The sequence below is a fragment of the Camelina sativa genome, chromosome 13 (genome assembly GCF_000633955.1).
Source record: "Camelina sativa cultivar DH55 chromosome 13, Cs, whole genome shotgun sequence".
NCBI classification, from domain to species: Eukaryota; Viridiplantae; Streptophyta; class Magnoliopsida; order Brassicales; family Brassicaceae; genus Camelina; species Camelina sativa.
The window spans coordinates 11767279-11777289 of NC_025697.1; the positions used below are offsets into that span (position 1 = coordinate 11767279).

At 38.3% G+C, this 10011-nt stretch overlaps 4 protein-coding genes across 10 annotated transcripts in view; 3 read left to right on the forward strand and 1 right to left on the reverse strand.

Annotated features, from left to right (window-relative positions):
* LOC104736490 (pathogenesis-related protein 5) overlaps positions 1-4824 on the forward strand; it is a 7360-nt gene extending 2536 nt beyond the window's left edge. The window contains exons 2-6 of one of the 3 annotated variants that reach the window (XM_019234860.1): positions 1982-2086; positions 2244-2351; positions 2649-2737; positions 3411-4038; positions 4141-4824. In XM_019234860.1, coding sequence (XP_019090405.1) covers positions 3542-4038; positions 4141-4603 — 960 coding nt within the window. In that variant the 5' untranslated portion in view covers positions 1982-2086; positions 2244-2351; positions 2649-2737; positions 3411-3541 and the 3' untranslated portion in view covers positions 4604-4824. Of the gene's footprint in view, positions 1-1929; positions 2142-2243; positions 2352-2648; positions 2738-2760; positions 4039-4140 lie in introns of those variants that run through there. The other 2 variants (XM_010456490.2, XM_010456489.2) reach the window with 2 other exon arrangements.
* LOC104736486 lies at positions 269-1434 on the forward strand. Its single transcript, XM_010456481.2, has 2 exons — positions 269-379; positions 679-1434. The coding sequence occupies exon 2, from the start codon at positions 735-737 to the stop codon at positions 1182-1184; it is 450 nt and encodes a 149-aa protein (XP_010454783.1). The 5' UTR covers positions 269-379; positions 679-734; the 3' UTR covers positions 1185-1434.
* On the reverse strand, positions 4813-9449 carry LOC104736489 (DNA-binding protein BIN4-like). Of its 5 annotated transcripts, none has more exons than XM_010456486.2 (13): positions 9297-9449; positions 9099-9193; positions 7266-7527; positions 7055-7116; positions 6478-6715; positions 6338-6405; positions 6208-6261; positions 5937-6045; positions 5663-5709; positions 5549-5575; positions 5289-5364; positions 5005-5150; positions 4813-4911 (listed from the first exon to the last, which is right to left on the reverse strand). In XM_010456486.2, the coding sequence occupies exons 2-13, from the start codon at positions 9147-9149 to the stop codon at positions 4813-4815; spliced, it is 1239 nt and encodes a 412-aa protein (XP_010454788.1). In that variant the 5' UTR covers positions 9150-9193; positions 9297-9449. The 5 variants fall into 5 exon arrangements, with proteins under 5 accessions (XP_010454788.1, XP_010454786.1, XP_010454787.1 ...); XM_010456484.2 differs by having other exon boundaries at positions 6478-6718; XM_010456485.2 differs by lacking the exons at positions 9099-9193; positions 9297-9449 and adding exons at positions 7624-7718; positions 7822-7974.
* The window catches only part of LOC104736487, a 3463-nt gene continuing 1964 nt past the window's right edge, over positions 8513-10011 (forward strand). The window contains exon 1 of the mRNA XM_010456482.2: positions 8513-8823. Coding sequence (XP_010454784.1) covers positions 8536-8823 — 288 coding nt within the window. The 5' untranslated portion in view covers positions 8513-8535. The remainder of the gene's footprint in view (positions 8824-10011) is intronic.

Sequence of the window (10011 nt, forward strand, 5' to 3'; positions counted from 1 at the left end):
AAGAAGATAAAAAAAATAGGTGAAATTTGGGTGGGAGGAGTTTTGTAATTTTTTGCCGCGTGGGATTTAGAGAAAGGATTTAAGATACTATAACCATTGAATTAGTGACACGTGATTTTATTTATCAGATACGACAAAACAAATTTCGAAATTTAAATAGACGAATTAGTTTGAAGTACACATATAACACCGTTAATTAACGGAGTTTAGATAATATAATCCGTTAAAAAAGACAGTGTTAGTTTTTCTATAATCTATAAATATCTTCATCCTCTTCCTCCCTCACTTTGTTCTTCCTTCGTCTTGCTTTCATTTCTCTCTCTCGAAGAGTGAAAATTAGGGTTTGGTTTGCTGCAGTATCTTCTCTCTCTTTCTCCAGGTAATCTCTCTCTCTCTCTCTCTCTCTCTCTCTCTCTCTCTCCTTCTCTTCCTTTGTGTATTTGCTTCTGGAATTTGTAATTTCCTCGGAGAATCTTCATTATTCTACAGTCAGATCTGGTAGCTTCATCTCGCAGCTTACAATTAGGATCTGTCTATGTTTTTGAATCATTTCAAATTTTGGATTTGTGAAGTAGAGGAATTGATTAGCTTAAATTTGTGGAGTGATCTACGTCTCTCAGATTGTACAACTTTTGGCTATGATATTGATGGTTTCTTCGGCTCTATTGGGTTCTGCAGAGTGTTAAAGGTTGTGTGTGTGGAGCTTTTCAGATCACAGAGAGACACAAAAAAAGATGGAGGTATTTGGAAAATCTCCCATGGTTACATCTGCACCCAATGTTATTTACTTGTCTGCAATTCTGGGTCGCGATTGCGATGGACCCAACCATGGTCACAAATGTGACTGGAAATGTGAGAATGAGATTGTTTGTGGGAATATGTACCGCTGCAAACTAACTGGCCTGACTCATGTCTGCGACAAGAACTGTAACCAGAGGATTCTCTATGATAACCATAGCTCTCTGTGCCGTGCTAGCGGCCGGGTTTTCCCTCTCTCGTCGGTTGAGGAGCAGGCTGTGAGAGGTGTTCGGAGGAAGCTCGATGCGGAGAGTCATCCTTCTGAGAGCTGTTCGTTTAAGCGTCGTCGTCGTGATGCCCAGTTCCATGCTTCTCCTTTCGAGAGGTCTTTCTCTGCTGTGAGCCCCATCTGCAGCCCAGCTGGAGACGGGATGGAGTTGAGTTAGATCCATGTTGGTCTTCCTCAAAATTTCCTGAGACTGAGAGGCTCTTTATCTTAAGTAGAATAACTTCCCTTTCTCTTTCTTTTGAACAACTATGGATAAGAGAGACTTTGTGCTATTGCTCCAGCAGGGGGGTTCTAGGCATCCTCCCTGCCTTAAAAGAGAGCTTTATCTTAGTATTGTTGAATGTTGAACTCTATGTAGTACTTATGTAGGAGAGACTTTATAATTCTAATGCTTTATTTCTGGATCTTATTGATGTCGCATTTAGGTGTAATAGAGTAGCAAACTTGCTTCTTCTTCTTTGTGATGTTTGATATACATTCTTGTGCATCTTTAGTTTTTGCTTGTGATTGGATACGTTATTTAGACAGGCTTTTATTCAGCTATGTATATTGTTTTGGTTACCATGGACTTTTAGCGTGCTATCATTACGCAGATCCTGACACACCATGGGTGATTTCTGTAAGTGTGGTGCTACAGGGTTTTACACATTGCTAACTAATTCCTTAATATAAAGGATATTTTATGGTTTGTTATCCTGCAGAAAAATCCTTTGATTCTTTCTGATCGAAACCTAATTCTAACAGATTATGTGTTCTATTTAACTTTCCTTGATTGATGTATTTGGGGGTTCTGAAGATGTTTTCTGTTTGTGCAGGTTTCAAATGTTGCAAAATCAGGAGTGTTTAATTGTGTTTCTTTTGTTTACACTGATCTGTCTGTTTGATATATTTTGTTTTTTTCGTTTAACCAAAGGAAAAGTCTAACGGATGGATGTTTAAACTCTTACTTTGCAGGTCCTCTTGCGTTTGTCCTCAGCAGGAAGGAGCGCATGGAATAGGTATGAACTACCCAACGAGGATGTGGCAGCCAACTGTGTTCAAAAGTATCAGCTAAACATGGTAATTATGTGACATAAAGTTTACAGAATTGTTACCCGGCGTTTTCTCTTTACTTGTGAGCTCTTATCTTCTGTCATGATGACTATAGACTTTTGTTCCCTTCTCTCTAGTGTGGCTGTATCTGAGGTTCTGATCTTTTTCCAATATCTATGACCAGGTACAATCTCTTTAGAATGTAAAGTTTCTGATGAAGACAACTTGTTATTATATCTGGCTCCGATGGAATCGGATCTCTTATTTTGCTCCCACCTAAATCAGAGTCTTGGTAAGTCATTGTGTACATACTACATACACCTCCTCGTATCCTAGCTATTTGTTGTAGTCTTAGGCTACTACAACCTACAAAACCATCTATTCTGAAGTACATATACAATGATGATCTGAATTGACTCAGATAAAAAAACACCATGTAGTCTTTATTTAGAATACTATTTCTTGGTTTGCAGCAACTTGAGGGCTTTGTAAAAAATTTTCAATTGAGAATGGGAAAGGTTGCTTCAAATTGTGTTTTCTACGTGGATTTAATGCAATAGTTTAACTGACAGAAAGGTTAATGTCTAAGGTATTGGATTGTTTCCTGGGATCGTGGAAGATTCTCCTGTGAAGAAGCAAAGTATCAGAGTTTGACTCAGCTGCTACGATAAGATAACGGTATGGGAATATTTCTCCCTAATAACTAATGATAATAACAACCACTAATTTATTTTACTTTTGTTTTTGTTAATTCTTTTCCACTTTTCATTATTGAATTTCGTATAAAAATAAAATTTTATTGTGAGGAATATGAATTTTTAAATCATTTAGTACTTTTACCAAAGATGATATTTGGTTACTTATCTCATAACTATACTATCAACTCATGTCAAGGAACCTGGATCTGAATTAAGCTTTTTACTTTAATTTTGTTTGAAAAGGAATTAGTGTAGATTCTCTATCATGTCATTAGTTTTCTATAATAATCTAATAAACGGATGAAAAGAGGTTGGGGAAGTTAGGCAAAGAATTGCCTTGTCGGAGAGGCCAGTTTCCTAAGAGTAATGCTAAACCCTACTTCATTGTCTTGCGGCTTGAAGCTCTTGAAAGCAACTTCACCGCTTCAACATTGAAACCTTCTCTCCCTCTACATTTTATTTGTTATAAACCCTGGTCCACGGACCTCCCAGCCAAATCCGTATTTCTAAAAACTTAAATGTAATGGGAAAATCACCAATGGTTCACATGGCTGTTCTTTTTTATGTTTCTGTACTGTTCTCTGTTTCTTATGCCTCCACGTTTGTTATCACAAATAATTGTCCCTTTACTATATGGCCCGGAACTCTTGCAGGCTCTGGCACCCAGGCACTACCCACGACGGGGTTCAGGCTTGATGTGGGACAGTCTGTTAGAATTCCTTCGGCTCTAGGCTGGTCAGGTCGGATATGGGCTAGGACTGGTTGCAACTTTGATGCTAATGGCATGGGAAAATGTATGACCGGAGACTGCGGTGGGAAGCTGGAGTGCGCCGGTAATGGTGCTGCTCCGCCAACATCACTTTTTGAGATCACACTTGGTCACGGTTCTGATGACAAAGATTTCTACGATATCAGTCTCGTTGATGGGTATAACCTTCCCATAGTTGCTCTCCCAACCGGTGGTGGGCTGGTTGGAGCTTGTAATGCTACAGGATGTGTTGCTGATGTCAACAATAGCTGTCCAAAGGAGCTTCAAGTGATGGGAGAGGAAGAGGAACAGAGAGGAGGAGTTGTTGCATGCAAGAGCGCTTGTGAGGCCTTTGGGTTGGACCAGTACTGTTGCAGCGGTCAATTTGCTAACCCGACCACATGCCGACCATCTTTGTACTCTTCCATCTTCAAGAGAGCCTGTCCCAGAGCTTATAGCTATGCCTTTGATGATGGAACCAGTACTTTCACTTGCCAGGCTTCTGAGTATGCCATTATCTTCTGCCCAGGCAGGTATTATACCATATGCCTATTCACTTTTCAGTGTTTTACAATACTCCGCAACTTTTCAAAAAAGTATTTGCAGATTCTGATTGATTATTTATCCCCATCCAGGGTAAAAAGACCAGACAGCCAGAGTTCGGATCCTCCCAGCCCGCCTCAGAATCAGTTTGGGCAACCTATGGCTCCTCCACCTCAGAATCCGTACGGTCAACCTATGGCTCCACCAACATATGACCAACCAATGGCTCCTCCCACTCAGAATCAATACAATCAACCTGTGGTGGCTCCACCGACTCAAAATCAGTACAGTCCACCTATCGCGCCTCTCACTCAGAACCCACCTGGACCAAACGAGGAATCAATGGCTCCCCCACCTCAGAATCAAAATGGGAATGGGCAGTTCATGCCTCCTCCCACAGTGAACCAAGTTCCAAACGACCAGTATATGAATCCCCCAATTGAGGATCAGAGTCAAAGAGAGACTCGATCCTCATCCGATATACTTCGACCTTTTCCAGTCTTGTTGCTTCTTGGTTTCAGTCTAACTGCTTTGAGGCATTCAGGCATGACATGAACCGTCACCACTCTTCTTTTTCTAATGAGAAAGTGATACATAACTCATAGATTCTGAGCTTATTATTCAAATAGATTGCCTTGAATTGTCTGCATTGGCTTCACAACTCATACATGTAAATTACTCTATTTGATGTATATAATGTTGTATCAAATAAACAAACGAATTGTCACTTTTTAAAAAAGAGTGGGAGAAATCAAAATCACAACTCATTTCTTGGTTTTAGGCTTCTTAGGAGCAGAAGTTTTAGCCTTTTTTGCTGGTGTCTGCTTCTCTTTAGATGGTCTTCCTCTCTTTTTTCCTAAAACCTGCAAAAGATTCCACATGAAACAAATGCTCTTTTACTATAAGGGATTTCATATCGATTTCATAGGAGGAAATTCCGAGTTTTGTCATCGTACAGTTTCGCCTTTTGCTTTGGCTTTGGTTTTGGCTTTTGTGTTGGTTTCTTCCTCTGCTCCTCCACTTTGATCAGCGGGCTTTGAAGCATTCTTCGTGTTTTTGTTATTTTCATCATCTGATTCGAATGAAAATCCCTCCAGGGTGCCTAAATGGGTTTGTAAAATTAGCCAGAGAAGCAATCATTTTCGTAAAATCAGTTTACCAAATCGAGAATAGTGCTACAAGAAGACAAAGTAGCAATAATGTCTTTACGCTCTAAACAGAAACGAGAGATCGAGCTGACCTTCCACCATTGTTTCTGCCTCATACACATTAGATTGTGGTGTCAGCTGTATGAAGTCATTCATAATAGCTTCAATCTGACAAGGAAACATATAATCCAAAACTTAGGCTATCGTTCTGATTTATGTTTTAGTTTCTCAACCAGCTTCAAAATTTTAGCTTAGCAAAAGTTTAGAGTGCACACAGAGTCGAAATCTATGAGCAAGAATATACAGAACTTAGGATGGTTGAAACTAAGGAAGCACAATAGAAATTACTAACCTTTGCCTCTGTCTGACCTACGTTAACCTGAAATACAAGATCACTAGTGTGAATAATTATAAACCACAAAATGCGCTTACAATTCGGAAAGATAGAAGGAAACCAAAAACGTACTACACAAAATGTTCTGGATGGAATGATTGTTGATTTATATATGGTTCCTGAAACATGAAACGACAAAGTGTTACGAAAGAGACTCCAGTCATGAACTAACTCTGTTATAGGATACTTGTAACCGCATCAGCTTTGTTGCATTCAATAGCCATAGCTATTCTGCTACATGATTTGCTAATAAAAAGAGAACCATTTTTGGAGGTTCTTGGGAGAAATAAAAAAATAAAAAGCAGAGAGACTGAAGCCAGTTATATGTATATTTGAGGGAACATGCCTTTTAAATCCATGTACATGTCCCCGGTTGTGTCTGAAACAACCACGCGTCCAACAGCCCCCATGTCTCCACTCAAATCTATCGAGTCACCTTCACATTCAACGAGTACCTGTGAATATAGTTCATTGTTTTTATCAGCTTTAAAAAAATAAGACTCTAAAAATTAATACAGTTCTGGCCTTTCCAAAACATAAGTGTCACCAGCTTCCATAACAATGATATATCTAGAGTATAAAACCATGTGCAAAGAAACATACGGTGTTTGTATTACCTTTGTACGATTCACCTTCTCAGAAAGTACCAAAGGTAATCTTGAACTTGAACCCTGGAATTTGAAAATCTGATCATAAGGAAGAACCAGAGAAGAAACAACAATAATGGTCCTAGCACAAGGTCCTTACAGAAGGCTTGATATTCTTATCCGTTGTTACTTCCTCGGCTATTATGGCATCTGTATCTGTATCTTTATCTGCATGAGGGAAGGACTGTTACATTGCTTTAGAAGAATCCTAAATTCACAAAATTTTGATACAATTCTTACCTTCACTTTTCAAAATTCCTTCTGAACTATTTTCAATCTTGGATGTTTTGCGACTACTTTTAGGCTTTGTTTTTGGAGATTTTTCCTTTGGAGCTTTCTTAAGTACAGGTTCTCCCTCTTTAGCTTCATAAACAAAATCCTCATCCTTTTCAGTTGGCACCGTTACTTCCTGCTTTATCGGACTACTGGAGGATGGTTCAGAATCAGATGAGAGAAGCAACACAGAATCATTTTGTCCCTGCTAAAGAGAATAATAAACAGTGTAATCATAAGTTCTCAACAAGATACCAACTTTAGAATTTAGCACTTTTACACCCTTGGATATCATAATTCGCTAATCCACGCAAACTAAAAACTCTTACTAAGACAGATGGAGTGCGGATAAGAGATCGCCAACTAATTTCATCATCGTTCATATAACCGAAAGCTACTCTAGAGGAAGTTTATAACTAAGTGTATATTACACAATCATGATAATCAAACAGAGACATCCTAACAAGAAAATTCTCGAATCACAATAACTACCCACTAACAACACTAAGGAGTACAATGGAGACAGTATCCAATAGTAACTTACTTGAGCATCCTTATGCTTGCTAGGGAAATTTTCACCTTCAACTTTGTTTCCATTCTGCTTCCCTGCAAATGGATCTCCAATCAAAAGCATCCTTTTAAGAGCTAAACAGATAAACAATACTCCATATATACTCCCTACCCGTAATGTTTTGTATCTAAAATCTCAAGAGCAGAAAAAGATAACACATTTTTTGTGCATCACCATCCGTTACCTTCAAGGTTGAGACTATCATCTGCTTTCTTCTTCCTAGAAAACACTTGCTCGATACTCACTTGCTTCGTCACAACCTTCGTTTTGGATTTCTTCCTAGACGAAGAAGACTCCACAGATTCTTTCTCAAGAATCAAAATGTCATCACAGTCATCAGGCACAGCAAGAGACGAAAGGACTTCAGATTCCCTAAAAGGACTATCATCTGGAGATGATTTAGACAATGATGATGATAGTGACAACGATGATGTAATTTTAGGTGCCTGCGTAACAAAATCATTCCAATTTTTCGATTTCGATACTGTAAAATACCCCAAAACCAATCATTCGAATTAGAAAATCAGATTGAATCTGAGAACCTCGTAAGAGCGAAGCCAATCGGGAGATCCCTCTCTGGGGCTGCTGCTCATAGTTTTTCACTTCTTCCCAACTTCAATCTCAACTCAATTAGCTCCTAGATACATCCATATAGGTAATATACATTGTAAATCAAAAACCCTAAAAGAGACCTTAAAACCCATAGATTCGACTGAAATTTTCATGAAATTGAAGCTTACCCTGAAGAAGAAGACGAAATTGAGTGATCAGCGAATCTAATTGAGGTTGAATTCCGGCGACGAGATCTAGAAAAAGGAATCTGAATTGACTGAGAGAAGAAGCAAAGGTTTCGCCGGCGGCGAGATTGAAGCTGTGTGTGTGAAAGACGCGGGAAGAAGAAGATTAGGCACAAACTGCTTGTTAGCGTTTTACGGGTTGAAACAAAAAGCCCAATGGGTCTAAAGATTGATATAATGGGCCTGTCTTGCACTGTAGTCGCCAACAACGACGGTTACTAACTGATTCATTAAAATTATATTCCTAATCGTCATAAATAGAGATGTCGCTCTATTTTTGTTAGTGATGTTTGATGTGACGCGAAAGTTAGTGTTTTCAATTTCTGTTTTAAGGCAAAAGAGAACAAAAATTTTAATCAGCAGGAGGAGATTTTTTCTTGCGAAAATGTGAATTTATAATGTATATATAGAATGTTAATGTATTATTATAAATTTTAAAGATTTTGTTACAGTTTTTTTTAACACAATTTTAGGATTTTTTTTTATTATTTTTTTCTTTCTAATCGTTTTGAAATTTGCCGCTATTAACGTTTGGGCCAATAAACTAATCAAATGGGCTTGTAAAGACCCAATAAGGTATTGTAGACGGAAACGGCAAAAGGAGGGAGATAAGGAGAAGGAAGAAGGACGAAAAGTGTGACAAAAAAAACAAAAAAAATGGGGAAAGACGGAGGAGACAAGAAACGAGAAACAATGGCGGTGATGAGCTTAATGAAGGATCAACAGAATCCAATTCAACAGTTCCAAGTCAAATTCAAGGAGGTTGAGACTGGTGTCAAGTCATGGTTGTCAAAACAGAAGTTACCTGTGGAAGCTGCCGTAGTCACTGCCATGGGTGGTGTTCAGGGAGCTTTTATCGGTGGTCTTATGGGTACTCTATCTCCTGAAATGCCTCAGGCTGGTGGTGTTGACCCTCAAGCTATGGCTTCGTTAAAGCAAACCCAGGTTTTTAAAACCTTTCTATTAAACCCTAATTTGGTTTTTATGTCACTTTATTGCTTTTTTTTTGAAGGTTTCTAATTTGATGTTGTGGAATTTGTTGTAGGCTCTTGTTGGTGGACCTTTGGTTCAAGCTCGGAACTTTGCTGCTATAACTGGTGTTAATGNGATGTAATTTTAGGTGCCTGCGTAACAAAATCATTCCAATTTTTCGATTTCGATACTGTAAAATACCCCAAAACCAATCATTCGAATTAGAAAATCAGATTGAATCTGAGAACCTCGTAAGAGCGAAGCCAATCGGGAGATCCCTCTCTGGGGCTGCTGCTCATAGTTTTTCACTTCTTCCCAACTTCAATCTCAACTCAATTAGCTCCTAGATACATCCATATAGGTAATATACATTGTAAATCAAAAACCCTAAAAGAGACCTTAAAACCCATAGATTCGACTGAAATTTTCATGAAATTGAAGCTTACCCTGAAGAAGAAGACGAAATTGAGTGATCAGCGAATCTAATTGAGGTTGAATTCCGGCGACGAGATCTAGAAAAAGGAATCTGAATTGACTGAGAGAAGAAGCAAAGGTTTCGCCGGCGGCGAGATTGAAGCTGTGTGTGTGAAAGACGCGGGAAGAAGAAGATTAGGCACAAACTGCTTGTTAGCGTTTTACGGGTTGAAACAAAAAGCCCAATGGGTCTAAAGATTGATATAATGGGCCTGTCTTGCACTGTAGTCGCCAACAACGACGGTTACTAACTGATTCATTAAAATTATATTCCTAATCGTCATAAATAGAGATGTCGCTCTATTTTTGTTAGTGATGTTTGATGTGACGCGAAAGTTAGTGTTTTCAATTTCTGTTTTAAGGCAAAAGAGAACAAAAATTTTAATCAGCAGGAGGAGATTTTTTCTTGCGAAAATGTGAATTTATAATGTATATATAGAATGTTAATGTATTATTATAAATTTTAAAGATTTTGTTACAGTTTTTTTTAACACAATTTTAGGATTTTTTTTTATTATTTTTTTCTTTCTAATCGTTTTGAAATTTGCCGCTATTAACGTTTGGGCCAATAAACTAATCAAATGGGCTTGTAAAGACCCAATAAGGTATTGTAGACGGAAACGGCAAAAGGAGGGAGATAAGGAGAAGGAAGAAGGACGAAAAGTGTGACAAAAAAAAAAAAAAAAA